Here is a 14,906-nt window from a genome sequence, read left to right on the forward strand (position 1 = left end):
TGCAGTAAATCAAGGGGAAGCAGGTAAGGCTCAAAAACAAAAAGTGAGCTTTATTCAAAAGCTGTTGATGAAAACACGAAGCAAGGAGAACACAGGACATAAAAAACACTTAGCTTCAGACATGAAGGGCGACAGGAACAGGCAGATATCTTTGACAAGATCAGGGAAGAAATGACAACGACCGAACAACAGACAAAAGGGAAACAGGGACTAAATACACAAGGGTAATCACAAGACAAGAGACAGCTGGAAGGGGGAGGAGAAACACAGGGGCAACAGGTGAACACAATGACACAATCAGGCACAGGAGGAAAACGCAGACAGGAAGTGAAGCTTAACATGACACAAGAGGGAAAACATTTCAAAATAAAACACACCACACAAGGACATGACAGATACGAAACAAGGATCATGACAATGGGCGCAGGCGAGAGATGTTACGTAGATGAAGGTATGCTGACCGAGTGACCTTATTGATGTGGGACTGGAATGATATGGTGCTATCCAGGATGATAGAATGATATTTTACTATATTTTAAATATCTTTCTTCTATATTTTATACATCTCTTTACTATGATTTATCCACATTATGTTACTGCTAACAGTTAATTGTATTATTCATTGATCTCTGCACAAACAAAAAAAATTGACCATCACTATTTGATTTCAAGGTGACAAAATGTATTTTTTTGTCAAAAGAAATGTCCAAAACCCAAACACATGAGGCCAAGAAGATCAGTGAAAAAAAGTGAAGTTGCTGAAATACAATTCAATCTTGTTTATTTGGCTCTCTTTTTTGCTAATTTCCTCACTCGACAGTTTTCTATTCAAATAGAATATATCGGTGCTTATACACTTGTTTTTTACAAAAATTTAAATTCTTGAGTGATAACTTGACAGAAAATGTGATTAATGTATGCATAATTTATTGCAGATTATGAGCAAAGAAAACACTGAAAAAACTGAAACGCTGTCAGCAGATTTAACATGACTCTATTAGATAGTTGAAAGCAATAATATTAATTTTAAATACAAAATATGAATTAAGTTATTGAGTACAACTTAATATTATTCCTTTGAACTAACTTAATACAGCTATGTGAACTTTGTTGACATACCACATTTCATTTTTTTCCGTGTAGGCTTCCTAAAAGATACATTCATCCATTTCATGTGAAAGGATTTGTCTGTGGTTTTGATCTTTTGTCTTTTTTCCTTGGCTTTTGCAGGTCATTCGTGCCGTTTTACATGCAGGGAGAGCATTTAGGGAAGAACAACTTTCACCCACAATGAATCATCAAAGAAACTAAGGTTATTTAAACATTATCTCCCTAGAATCAGACTAGTATCTGTACATTTCCAGTGCTCACATCAGACACTGAGGCAGACAAGCATGCATAGAGACCTATCATTTGTACCAAAACTCATTTTGTTTGTGAAACAATGTATTTCTGCCATGCCATTGATTTATCCTAGTCTGCATTGCCTGTTTCAGTTTATCCATTTTAAACCTGCCTAGAATCTGTTTGCACTTCATGACAATTTCCATGTGTTTGTCCCGAGTTAACATGCAGCCAATGCTTTTGGCCTTCACTGTACTTTTACTGTAAGTGAAGGCAGAGGAAAGTAATGTATCAGGTTCTGCACTGCATTACAGCTGCATTACAGGGTTGGTTCTTTGTTTGATTTTATGATAGCTATTATGCATGTAGTTTTTGTTTAACTTGACCAGATTATGAGAGCTGTGTCTGAGATTTCTCCTACTACCTCACAACAATAGAAAGTAATTGGATTTCCTTTGAGGTGCTCAAAACATTGACAAATAACACATCTGCAGCAACTTCTCCCAAATAATTCTCTAAGTCAATGTGAATTTTGTTCAAATAAAAAACAAAATCTGTTTATTATGCCGAGTAAGGCATTTTAATTAATTATAGGTGATATAATGTATGATATACATTTGATATAATGTATTTAAACAAAGAAATTAGTGTGCCAAAAAGTGATGTGAGGAATGTGGAGAAAATAATTTGAGGAGGCGGAGAAGTTCTGTGCCAACCTGGCAGCTTTATACCCCAGGTGCTACAGTGAGAGATGTGTGAAGTCTCCATCACTGCCACTCATGGAACTGGAAGTGAAAGCTCCTGAGTCAGACCAGCACACATGTGTTGGCTACTGGCCTCAAAGAAAGCAAGCCTGGAATTTTCAGACTGACTGTAATGGCTTATGGCTGTCATAACATTGAAATACTCTCAATTCCTGGTAATAAGGATGATTAAAATGTCAGAAGGGAAACCACATCTCAGTGTGAGTTTGTCCAAAGGAAAATTACAGAACTGTAACCGTTTTCTTTCAACAGACCAAAAGAGCTGGCTCACACAAGACACGTCTGTCTCATGGAGAGGTGATTTAGCTACTCCAGGAGTTCCTTGTTATGAGGAACTCCTGGAGTAGTTACTCTTTTGGGTTTTTCCATTCTGACAGTTTAAATCAATTAACTACAGGTGAGAAGAAAGAACCTGTTAGAAATACTTAATCCAAATAAATAACCTGAAGCGAAATGTCAAGAACATAATGAAATGTTTGCCCATATGGATGGTGCCTGATAAGATTGGTATGAACAGACCACCTGTGATTTCTTCCGGTAACATTAACACTAAGTCAATGATTAAAAGCCATTGCCTTATTTCTACCAAACTGATTTCATCTTCTATGGTATGCACGCACAAGTGAGTCAACTACTGAGCATGAGAAACGATGACTCGCCTATGCTACCTGCAGAAAAACATGTTGTAGTAACTGAAACACCGTCCTCTTTGTATAACTGTAGTTCTGGAGAACAAACCTCAGTATTGATTTCCAGGAATTAATGACTTGCTGTAATTGCAGACTTTGTAAAATGATGTAACTCTTTACCCATTAGTTGGACGTACAAATACCTCATAGAGTGTGTGGCTCACGGAAATCTATATAATCAACCTATGAGTACAGGGGTACACACACACACCTCATTTACTCTAAATTGCTTCTCAGACTATATATCTTTCTACTAATTGTCCCAACTACAAATCAAGCTTAGTAAACTAAAACAATGTTTTTCTTTTAAAACATGTTTTATTTAAAGAGTGTACAATAAAATCAAATATTTTGAAGAAAAATGGCACTCTTTTTTTAAGATGACAGACAAATATATCACTGGTAACAACAACAAAAGTGCATATTGTTATTCTATTCATGGCAGAGAAATTACCAAACTATATATTATTGGGCACAATAGAAACTCTATTTAGTTAAATAAGTTAATGTGTTTTTGGGGTAAAACTATGTAATTATGTACACATATGGAAACACAAGAAAAAATGTAAGTCTTGTTTTTGTTTGTAAAGTCCTTGTGTAAAGACCACAACATTTAAAAACACTTTTATGGAACAGCATTAGTGTGCAGGCCTGAGGCAGACCTCTAGCTTTCAAAAAAGGTATGAATAAGCTGAGCTGAGCTGAGCTGATAGTGCCCTGTTGTCAGGGCACAGTTGTCAGGTTGACAAGAGAAGTGACCCAATGATCTGTGGTTATGTAACAGTCTATGAATGAAGCACAGACACACAATCCTGTAGAGCCACTGAAATCTCCCAGTCAAGGCTCCGTTTATGAAATATTTCTTCTCAGTAAGATTGCTCTCGGCCTTATTCATTTTTTTTGTGTGGGATTCCACAAACTGTATTGAAGTGTGTGATTTATGACTTAACAAATGCATCAGTTATTTGTTGATTGAACTTTTATCATGTGAGTTCAGTGACATGGAGAGGCTAATATTGGACTCAAAGCTCTTGCTGAGGGACATTTATAGCACAGAAGGCACAAAATAATCTGCTGAGTTCCATTTTAAAGAACCCATGCTTACTGGGTGATTTAGAATAGTGAAACTCAACCAGACGTCATACTCTGTGTGCTCCCATAAAAGGTCTAGTAATCCTTTAAGCCAATAAATACAGGACACAGCCACAAAGACGAAGGACAGAAGTCCAACAAGGTTACATTAGTTGTCCAAAAAAATATTGCATGGCTTTGGAGAACATTTAAGGTCCCTATTTGAACTTCAGTGCTTCATCACACAGCTACGGGTAATCTTACAATGAGGCACGTTGGGAAAGACAAATTATTAGGAGTGAACGTATTTCCTTTCACGCTGCAGCTTGTGGAAACACAAAGGCTAAATGTATAAAAATAATATATTTTATCCCAAGGTGAACTAAAATATCACAGCCGAGTATAAAGTTATACTTTCAGCCTGAGAAATCCTCCATGAACACAATAAAACAGGGGTTGGGGGGAATTTCATTTAGTCTCCTTGAGAGCTTGAATAGAAGCAAACTTGTCCCGCCGGTTTAGTTTAGGCTTATCTCGCTCTAAGAGATCAATTAATGACGTGAGTGAAACTGATTGTCTCTTGAATCACCACATACCCAGCCTGAATGTATTTCAGCTGCTGTCCAAACAACTGCCAAGTATTGAGGTGCCTGCACAAAGTTGAAGTGTGAAACAATAACATAATATAAGATGTAGTTTATTGATTCCAAATAGGGAAGTGTTTTCGTTGCGGCATCAAAAAACAAGTCATTGCACAGAATTAGAAAATGAAGTAGATAGTAAATAAAAAGTAGAAATAAACAATTCTAAAATATAAACATCTCAAAATAGAAATAGAAATTAATCGCCAATACAGGGTAGAAAATATACAGATGATCGTGAAGGTAATAATCTGTAAGCTATCTGACAAATGAAACACTGTGGAAGGGTCATTTTCAGTTAACACATTATAAAGCAGGATATTATTTACAATGACTGTGTAAGGAATGGAACATTAAATTAAATATAAATGGCAATTTAAAAAAAAAAAATGTAACTTTATACTTGAAACACATTTTGGTGATTAGAATTAAAATGTTGTCGTGCTACAAACTTCCCCAATCATTAAACATTATTTTTGCTCTTGTTATTTGCGCTACTTTTCATTTAACCACAACCAACAAGATGCACAGATGCTCTTTTCTATGTCTTATCTGTCTTTGTAGAAATGTTGGCGGAAGTGAGGAAGTTTAAAAGGATAATTAAAGAGGAGACACTACACACACTCTCTGTGTTGACACTAATCAAGAAGCACATGATAAAACATCACAAGATTTCCCCCACCCATAGCTAGCAGTGTTTTGTGTGTGTGTGTGTGTGTGTGTGTGTGTGTGTGTGTGTGTGTGTGTGTGTGTGTGTGTGTGTGTGTGTGTGTGTGTGTGTGTGTGTGTGTGTGTGTGTGTATCATGTGGTCATTTTCATGTGGATCTCTGTGCCTAGAAGAACTTTCATTCTAGACAAGAACCCTTTATTTGAGAGTTCATCTCAGGGATATATTGTTTGAATTAACTCTTAATGATCTGTTTATAATTGTGAATTGCAACACAACAGCTCTTCTGTACTGCTCTTGAATAGAGTAGTATACAGGGCTACCAGCTGCCTAATCAAGTGATTTATAAGATTATCTTCCCAAAAAAGGGAACTTTCAAAGTTTGGAAAAAAAGTGTTCAGTTCTCTCTCTTCCTCTCTCTCTTCATTGTGTGAAGTCGGGCCTTTATCAAGTGGAGGCTTCTAATTCCTGAAGTCAAATCCTCTTAGGATCTATGCTCTATTTCTGTTGGGTCTATAGGGACTTCTTTGAAATCTTCATTAGACCAAGCTCATTGGCTGGATAAGACACACGCATGAACACAATAACACAATACTAAGAGATATCTCAGTGAAGTGATCGAGTGAGGACCAGTGCAAGGTTAGCTACTGACGGGAGGACTTCACTGTGACTGTTGAAGGTAAGAAAAGCTCTATTAACACCTCTTATTTCTGAAAGATAGTGAAGTGGATTAATCTAAAACTAAATTTTGAAATGTGTAGATATTTGACTGGATGAAATAGTACATCAGTTATGCGGGCTATATATTTTTACAAACATGAAATTGAAATAGATTGATTTGAGATTTTTTTAGGGGTCTTCTTGAGTTTGTATTGTATTAGTAAAAAGGTTTTTGTTACATTCGTTTATTTTTTTTTTCATTTAAAATGAAATACTTTTGCACAGAATGAGAACAGACGATTCTTTCTTCGCTACTGAATAGTCATGGGTCTGTGTTATCCAAGAGTTTAGTGTGCAACTCTTGCTCACACACATTAATAGGAAAACCATTATATGGGACTTAATTTTTTCAGGCCAATCACTGCAAAACGATTACACCGGATTTGGGGGTTGTAAAGCTGGCCACAAAGTTCACCTGGTCAGATCAGCACTGTGACTGCACGCAGGGAGAATGAGTCTAATGGGAACTGTGGACCGGTCATTCCATCCGATTAGGTATTGGCTCTGCGTACGTCACAGACAACAGTTCCAAATGCTGAAATTAACATCATTACCAAGCAGTGTAGGACCCAGAGTGACTGTGGTTTTAATTTTTTGCAGATATTGCAAATTAAAAATCATAAAAAGTCTAACATACTTATAAGGATCCCAATATTATTTCTCTTATAATAGGATCCAATTTTGTATTTATTTACACAAATAAAAACAATTCTGTGATGTCGAAACAAATTCTCCTAATGTGTTATATACACACAAACATATTGTTTAAATTAAAGTATTACATTGTTGTTGTTGTTGTTGTTGTTGTTGTTGTTGTTGTTGTTGTTGTCATCATGGATTTTATTTTGTTGGAGGTCCAGGTTTTTTTTTATTGCCAATTCAATGTTTTCCAACTTCAAACAGTGTCCCTAAGGGCTTAAGGCAAGCAAGAGACAGATCTGTTGCAGCTCAGTAATCCTCTTAGACTGCATTAATTAAATTAAATATCATGGCACTCACTTTGTCACATTGCAAATAACTTAAATCAGTAGAAAAACAATAGCCTTATGAAGAACAATTATTGATGCAGGCTATTAAACCTTTATGAAATGAAAACAATTATTCATCCAAAGCCCCCATCATGTATAAACCAACCACATCATATGAATTACGTCCTTTAGTCTGATTTTCAAGTTTTTATCTTACAGCTAGCTCACCAGAAAAATGTCTGACAGACTGCTTGACATGGAAGAGTCCACAACCCAAACAGGTGAGTGGAAGCAGTGTTTTCAAACATAAGCCTGTAGATATTTTTCTAACTTTGTGACCTCTCTGTGTGCTTAAGTGTATTCCGGGGGAATGGGTCTTGCCAAACTATTTATCTTTGCAAAAACTAAAATTTCATGAATTGATCCTTATGAAGCCTTCACAGGAAACAACTTTACAGACAGACGGTTGCAATGACCACAGAGCAACTGACTCTAAACACCTAATAGGAAGCAGACTACAGACCAGCTTTCGCAGTTTAACCACAGGTCTAATCTTCTTTTTGTGATGCAACAGTGGAGCAATAGAGCACTACATCAGAGATGACGGTCTAATCCCAAAATTGAAGCACCATACCCGACAATGACTCATGACTCAAACTGTAGCTGCACAAAGTCATTTTTCAGATGAATTAACCAATTATCCAGGCGAAATCCCACATACTATGAATCATGTGGGCCTTGAGAGTACAGTAGATTATTTTTTATTTAACAAATCAATTTCCTTCTGATTAAATTGTGTGTGCTTCGAAAAAAAGTCTTCATTAGCCAATATATTGACTGCTAAACTACATAATTAGTGACATTAATTTTTGGAAAATTCATTCAGAAATAAGTATGTTTTAAGAAGTAATTTAAAAGATGCTATAGACACTTTCATATCTAACAACCACATTTGATGTGTCTTCTCCAAAGGTCCTAAAGGAGTCATAAATGACTGGAGGAGGTTTAAGTTGGAAAGTATGGACCAGGAGAACTTGCCGCCTGCAAAAAAGGAACTGCTGAGACAAATGTCATCACCAGGCAAGCCAAAAGAAGACGGCAGATCAGGCCTTAACCGCAAGGTACAACCGCACAAACGACAGAAGGCAGACTTTTAAAATTATGATTAGCATTTTTGTACAACTACAATTATGTGAATGGATCTCCAGTGTAGCTTTAGGTTAGATGTATGACAGAAATATTCTTGACAGCATTTAATTAGAAAACACCCACCAAAATAATATAATATAATACATGTAACTGTGATAAGGAATGTAGCCAATATTATTTTTAACTATTGTTTTTCATTTTTTAGATGAGTGTCCAAGAGTATGAGCTGCTTAAGGAGGAGGATGAGGGATGTCTAAAGAAATACAGGAAACGGTGCATGCAGGAGATGCATGATAAACTCAGCTTTGGGCCCCGGTTTGAAGGTGTACATGAGCTGGACAGTGGAGAGGCCTTTCTAGAAGTCATTGAGAAGGAGCATTACAGCACAGTGGTGGTGGTCCACATCTATAAGGTTGGAGTCAAAGGCTGTGAGGAGCTCAACAACTGCCTTGACTGCCTGGCCCTTGAATACCCCAGTGTAAAGTTCTGCAGGATTGATGCTGTCTCCTCTGGTGCAGCCGAGCGTTTCTCAGATGAGGTTTTGCCTACACTGCTGGTGTACAAGGCTGGAGACCTACTAGGGAACTTCCTGGCCTGCACACAGCACCTCACCGAGGAGTTCTTTGCCACTGATGTGGAGGCTTTCCTCAACAGCTATGGCCTGCTGCCAGAAAAAGAGCTGGCTGGTATGGAAGATGAAGAAGAAAATGATGTAGAATAAACACAGAGTCTGGCTGCTGAAGAAGAAAGGAAGGTTCTTGGAGGGTTGGATGGAGAGCAACGAAAGACAATGTATGACATAAGACAAATTATCCTTCTATAGAAAGAACACAACATCTTCATTAGATCAGTATTGTTTGAGGATTGTTCGCTAAATAATGTAAAATCCAGTTGGTGAAAGAACCCTGATGTCCCAGATACGGGTGCTCTCAATCATTTTGTAACTATAGACAATTATGCATGCTGTATTTACATGTACAAATGTATTAATTTAAATATTTTTTTTAGCAGTTTTTTTTTGTTTGATCTTTACACAAGTAATTTGTATATCCAGGATTTGTACAAAGTGACATCTTCAGATGTGACACAATATTTAAAAATGTATACTTGTGGTATTTTGCCAAGTTTTAAAAAAGAGCTTTGCAGGGCTAAATAGGACAGGGATTTTTATGAGGCAAAGGCACTCTGAATGTGAACATATAATATACAATACATGTGTGTTAACATGTCTTCCAGGTGTATTTTGTTTCTGGAATAAACATTTATAAGCCTCTGATTGACCATCATCAGTGAAGAGTTTGCACATGATTGTATCTTACTGTATTACTGTATTATATACATGTGAAATATGACTTGGCACTTGTCAATTATCATCTTTGTCATATTTGATTTTGCTATGGATTTGGGTACTTTACTAAACTGTGTTCCGAAATATTTGAAACATAGTCCAATGTATGTGTTGTCAAGAATAAAAACAATAACAAAATTGCATAAAATTATAAAGTTTTGCATTGCACATTTTTGATGTATGATACTGGCGACTTCATTGTGACTGCAAGACGTAGGAAGTGTCATTTTAAAACTTTTTTTTGCAATGAATAAACAAACTAAACTACCCAGAATAGGGCTCCATCATCTAAATGTTCTAGGAGGGGGTCATTACATAAACCCTCTGTCTTTAAGGGGCTTGGTATGCATCCTTTTGGAGTATTTCACTTCCCAAGAGGATTGTACAACATAATACTTATTTAATATCTTTACTATGGAAAAATTAAAACATTTAACAAAAATCATACAACTGCAGTGTATTCAAAAACAGAGGCCACAAGCGAAGAAACCTGCAAAATGCATGCAGGGGTACATACCACTGCAGCAGACTCCACTCCTGTTAAAGCAGGCTGTCACATGTTAAATAATCTCATCAATTATTGTTGTAGCATAGACTTGACTCCACTATGACCCCAACAGGCTGAAGGTATGTCATAACCAAAACATAAAGCCGGATTTGATTTTGAAGTAAAGGCTTGCCAACACTCTGATACGTTAAGAATTAAATTAAATTTGTTCATGTCTGTACTGAATCTGCCAAACACCGTGCTACATAAACACATTCACTGGTACTGTAGGACACAGATTTCTGTAATAAAGGTAGACCAGTACACATTCTTATAAAGGTATGTGTAAGTTACTATTTTATCCATTTAGTCAGTTCAACTTTGTTATTTTAAAACTTGATGAACATTGTCATGATCTTTTGAAGATGCGTTGTTATTGTTTTTCACTTTTGCAAGTCTTCTGTTAGTTACATTACATTATACAGTTAAATCCTTATCTACTGATTTAACTTTACTTACATCGATTCAGTGTCATTTTTACTATGCTTAACATATTCTTTATATCAGGTGGCAACATGTGACGCTTCCATCAAAGAGTGTCATTTGCTGCGTAGGGCAGAGATCTATGCTGAGTTAATCAGGCTAATCCTTTTAGAGGATTAAGGTCGTACCTTTACTAGTAGTGGTATACCAATTTGGGGCGGCAGTGTGTCAGGATCAGATAGAGTGGGTTATCCACCAATCAGAAGACATGCGGTTCAATCCAGTCTGCATGTTGAAGTGTTGTTTGGCGAGAAACTTACACCCCAGATGCGTGAGTGCATGTACGAATGAACATTTGATTGGATGATGTTTTTGGCACCTGGTATTGCCATCAGTGTTTGATTGTTGGCAGGTGGTGTAAAAGCACTTTGAGTGATCAGAAGACTTGGAAAAGTGTTATATTAAAACTTTGTAAAAAAAAAACTATATAAATAGAGGTCTATGTTTATTAATATTATTTATCTGTTTTCGTTCAAATACAAAACAGGGTAAAAGTTAGCTCAGTCCTCCTGCTAAATTGCATAATTTGAAATGTTATAATAATAAGCGTGTGCCAGCTTTATACCTTTGCAAAACACCTCAAAGCTAATTCTTAACTGTCTACTTTTATGTGGTTTTCTGTAAGTACATTCTAATGATCTCTTAACATATTGCCTGCAAAGAAGCTCTTGATTTTCTAATTACTCAAAATGGAAGAGCTTTAATTGTGAAAGGCTAACACATATTTCTCTGACGATATACCTGTCTGTTTTTCCACAGCCACGCATCTGGCACAGCAAGCATAGCCTCTAGCTTCTAACACCTAATGTTCTTACTGTAGCGTGCCTAAAATTGATCAAAACCTTTTGGATACCTCCCTTAGGAAAGAGAGATTTTCCTGAGGTGCCCAAACATGTCAGCTAGACACGGTGCTGCTGACCTAACTGCATGCAAGAGTTGCAGCCAAGTAGCCAAAACTACTTTGTGTGCCTCAATTGGCCCACAAGATTCATCTCACAGAGTTGTACAGTACTGTATGATTGGCAATCTTCCAAGAGGGATTAAGAATTAGTGAGTGCAACAAAAACCACTGAGAGTCCAGCCAAGGGATGAGAGAAGATTCACTTCAAAACAAGATTACTCATATGTAAACTCGGAATAAACAATAAACCATTAAGATGTGAGTAGGCGTACTTTGCCTCAACATTTTGAAGAACATACATTTGCATTGGCTTCTTTTACAATGCAGGTTCACCGAGTAATCTGGGTAGTTCTAAAAATCTAAATTCAGAACTGGCAATATCCAGGTTTTAGGGTTTTCGAGGTTTATGCAATAGCTACCATGTGGATTGCTTCTTGGAACAGGCCAAAGAGCATGAATTGACTCATCTCTCCCCTCAAACTAATGTTTACCTAAATGTTTACCGCACAAATGACCACATGATCCGCCCCCATTCTGACGTTTTGATTCCCCCTTTGTTTACACTGGTCCGCTAATTAGACAACTTTTGTGATTTTTGTGTTTGGACTCTTGGAAAGCCAGGCTGCTGCGCTCTAGTTCACCCAAATAAAACACAATTTTACTGAAGGATGAAATGACATGGCAGCGGAGACCTTGTTTATGCCGTGTTTGGCCCCTATGACCACATTTGGACAACGGATGCGTGCGAGAGGACATAACCAAAAACAGCTCACTGCTGTCACCCTAAACGTAAACCTATTTTAAATCACTTTGTTTAGATATTTTAAAGTTCCTTGTGACTCATTATTTTAAATTGTAAAGTGATGATTTAAATGACTCATTTACTCCTGATGAGATTCAACTTGGATGTATTTAAAAGAAACAAACATCTACTTGAGTGAAACTAGTTGATACAATGCAACCACTACACATCAACACAGAACACTATCATGTTATTCTTTCAATAAATGTGTAGTGAGCAAGCAGTTAAAAATAACATGAGGAAGGATAGAGGGGTTAAGAATCAAGGCTTTGAGGATGAGAAACACAGCTCTAACTGTCTCAGAAAATTAATTACACACCACAGTCCACCTTTGGGCTGGTCCTTCCGCTGTTTCTCACGCTAGGCTTTACAAATTGTTTGAATGAATGAAATAGTTAAATGGGTTAATGAAGGGATGGGGGAAGGATTCGGAAGAAGTTACAAATCACAAAATCAGTGGAATTCATAACACATTTCACTTCACATACATTTGTGTTTCAAAGTAGTACAAGAGGTCACTGCATTTGTTTGTCAATGTTTGAGAAACTTGTCAGCACGATTCACACCGTAACTACACATAGATTGCAGGGTGCCTGTGTCCATACTGCTGGGTTTCCCTCTCATGACAAGTGCTGACAACCACCAGCATGATTAACTCAGATTAAGGAGTTTGCAAAGCGATGTTGCTATAGGTTACTGTACATCTCGGTATCTGGGCGTGACAGTTAAGTGTAATAAAAATAGTTATTCTGCCTGGAGCAAACCTTTGCTTTGACATTTCATGTGTTCGTGCCATCAGTATTTTGTTCCTTAGAAGTGGTTATGAATCAATAAACCACTGAGGTATTTGTCAAAACCGGTCCAGACAGAGACTCAATAGAGTGCCCCAGGAACGAGTCATACAACCCGGAAGTAAGTTAGCATTGTACAACTTCCGGTTCCCTCGTCTTAGAGTCAATGCGATTTCTCCATATGATTTTGGAAAATAGCTCAAAATAAGGCCTGTGGTTGACACAAATTTAAGAGAAGGATCACGTCTGGTTCTACGACATTAAATACATCAGCAGTGACCCCACTGGTGATTTTGTCTGAAAAACGGTGGTTGTTAACAAGTGGCTGAATAGGACTAGGCCTACAGAAGTTGTCGAGGACGTTGTACGTCATTACACCGAACACCCCCGTTAAGTTTGTTTTCCACTGTTCTGCTTGAAATACTTCTAGTTAAATTCTGTGTGGCTAAAAGGAAAAGATTTGTTAAAATATGCAAGCGCACGAAATTCAGTTGAAACGATCTTAAATTGGCGTGACATTGAAGTCCTGCGGCCCTGCTGTAGTTCGTTTATAGCATAAGGTTAGCATTTTGCTCCTGGCGATTATATTTATGCTTCGAAAATTCTAAAAGTAGAGAAGACATGTGGAGATTATCCGGCTGAACAAAACGTGCATTTATCAAACAGGTTCGTTTTCCACAGATCTTATTTTTTACAATATTCCAGAAGCCTATGGAGAAATTGCATTGGGTTTTTTTGTCAAAGGAACCCATGCGCAGCTTACTTCCGGGTCAGCCTAAAAACTACGTCATCCCTGTGGAGCTCTATACCCAATACAGACATAAGTCACCAGAGACACAGTTAATAAATTACATGACAAATGTAATGTAGCCGTACGCATAAAAAAAAAGGAAAAACATATTTGATGAAATGTAAACATTCACTCTTTAAATACCTCTTTAAAAAAAAAAATTCTCTGATGTAACATTTTTATATATATATTTAAAAAGAACACCCTCCATGTTTTGTGTTTGTGAGAGTAGAATGTGAACTCTTCTTTGTGTTATTAAATATCCCAAGCACATGAGCTCTGTTTTTCAATGGCAACTATACTTCCCCTGTGTGATTTCTAAAATCTTCCTCATCAACATCACCATCTTGACCTTTTTGATTATATTTCAGGAATGGTTTAAGCATGTCATTTAATAGCAATGCTCTGGTTTATATGTTTTGCTCTGGGCTGTTTGTATTATATTGTTTTTGTTTTTTATCTGTTAGAGGTCAAACTTCTTGGTCATCGATGGACTTTCCAGAAGTGCACAAGTTCTCCAAAGGGAATATACTGGATTACATCCTCCCTCTGTGACACGTGCACACACACAGGCACATACTGATTGATACTGGCAAATGCAGGCCTGCACATAAAGAGCGTTGGTGCCATCTGGTGACCATATTTGACTAAGAGTGCGTTCAGCATAAGAGGTCATTAAACAAGACAAATAATCTTCCATTATATTCAATTGTTGCTTTTGACATGGACATTACACTAAGTAGGCCTAAATCTGAGATATATATAATAATTGGAAGAAATGTCATTAGGAGTGGCCACACATTTGGGATACTGGAAACAAAGGATGAAAATGCATTACAGCGAGAAGTGGGCCCAGTGATGAAAGCTAAACGGTGCAATTAGGATGAGAGTATCCTGAGGGAGGGTGTAATGTATAGGCAAAAAAACAGTGGAGCATGTCATTTCCCACTGCCAAACAGAACTAGAGAACAGAGAAAAGGGAAAGAGAAATCAGGGAGCATAGAGTGGAATAGCTGAGACTCTATTACAATATTTGAAAGAATAAAGCTGATCAAAATAATTAAATGTTAAGTGATATATTATTATTTTATTTATAAGGGGTTAGATAATTGTGGTGCATTCTCCAACACAGTAGGTGGCAGTAATGCCCACAGCTATTAAACCGAAAAGCACGAAGAAGAAGAATGAGAAGACGTCAAAATTAAATAGCCAACTGCGGCTGCTCGCGCT

General features: G+C 37.1%; 1 protein-coding gene across 1 annotated transcript; it reads left to right on the forward strand.

The window, feature by feature from the left end:
- The first annotated feature begins 5,680 nt into the window (after positions 1–5,680).
- pdcb (phosducin b) lies at positions 5,681–9,300 on the forward strand. Its single transcript, XM_063890897.1, has 4 exons — positions 5,681–5,856; positions 7,085–7,146; positions 7,838–7,986; positions 8,220–9,300. The coding sequence occupies exons 2-4, from the start codon at positions 7,101–7,103 to the stop codon at positions 8,733–8,735; spliced, it is 711 nt and encodes a 236-aa protein (XP_063746967.1). The 5' UTR covers positions 5,681–5,856; positions 7,085–7,100; the 3' UTR covers positions 8,736–9,300.
- Positions 9,301–14,906: the final 5,606 nt, after the last annotated feature.

This window comes from Eleginops maclovinus, chromosome 9, assembly GCF_036324505.1.
Source record: "Eleginops maclovinus isolate JMC-PN-2008 ecotype Puerto Natales chromosome 9, JC_Emac_rtc_rv5, whole genome shotgun sequence".
NCBI lineage: Eukaryota > Metazoa > Chordata > Actinopteri > Perciformes > Eleginopidae > Eleginops > Eleginops maclovinus.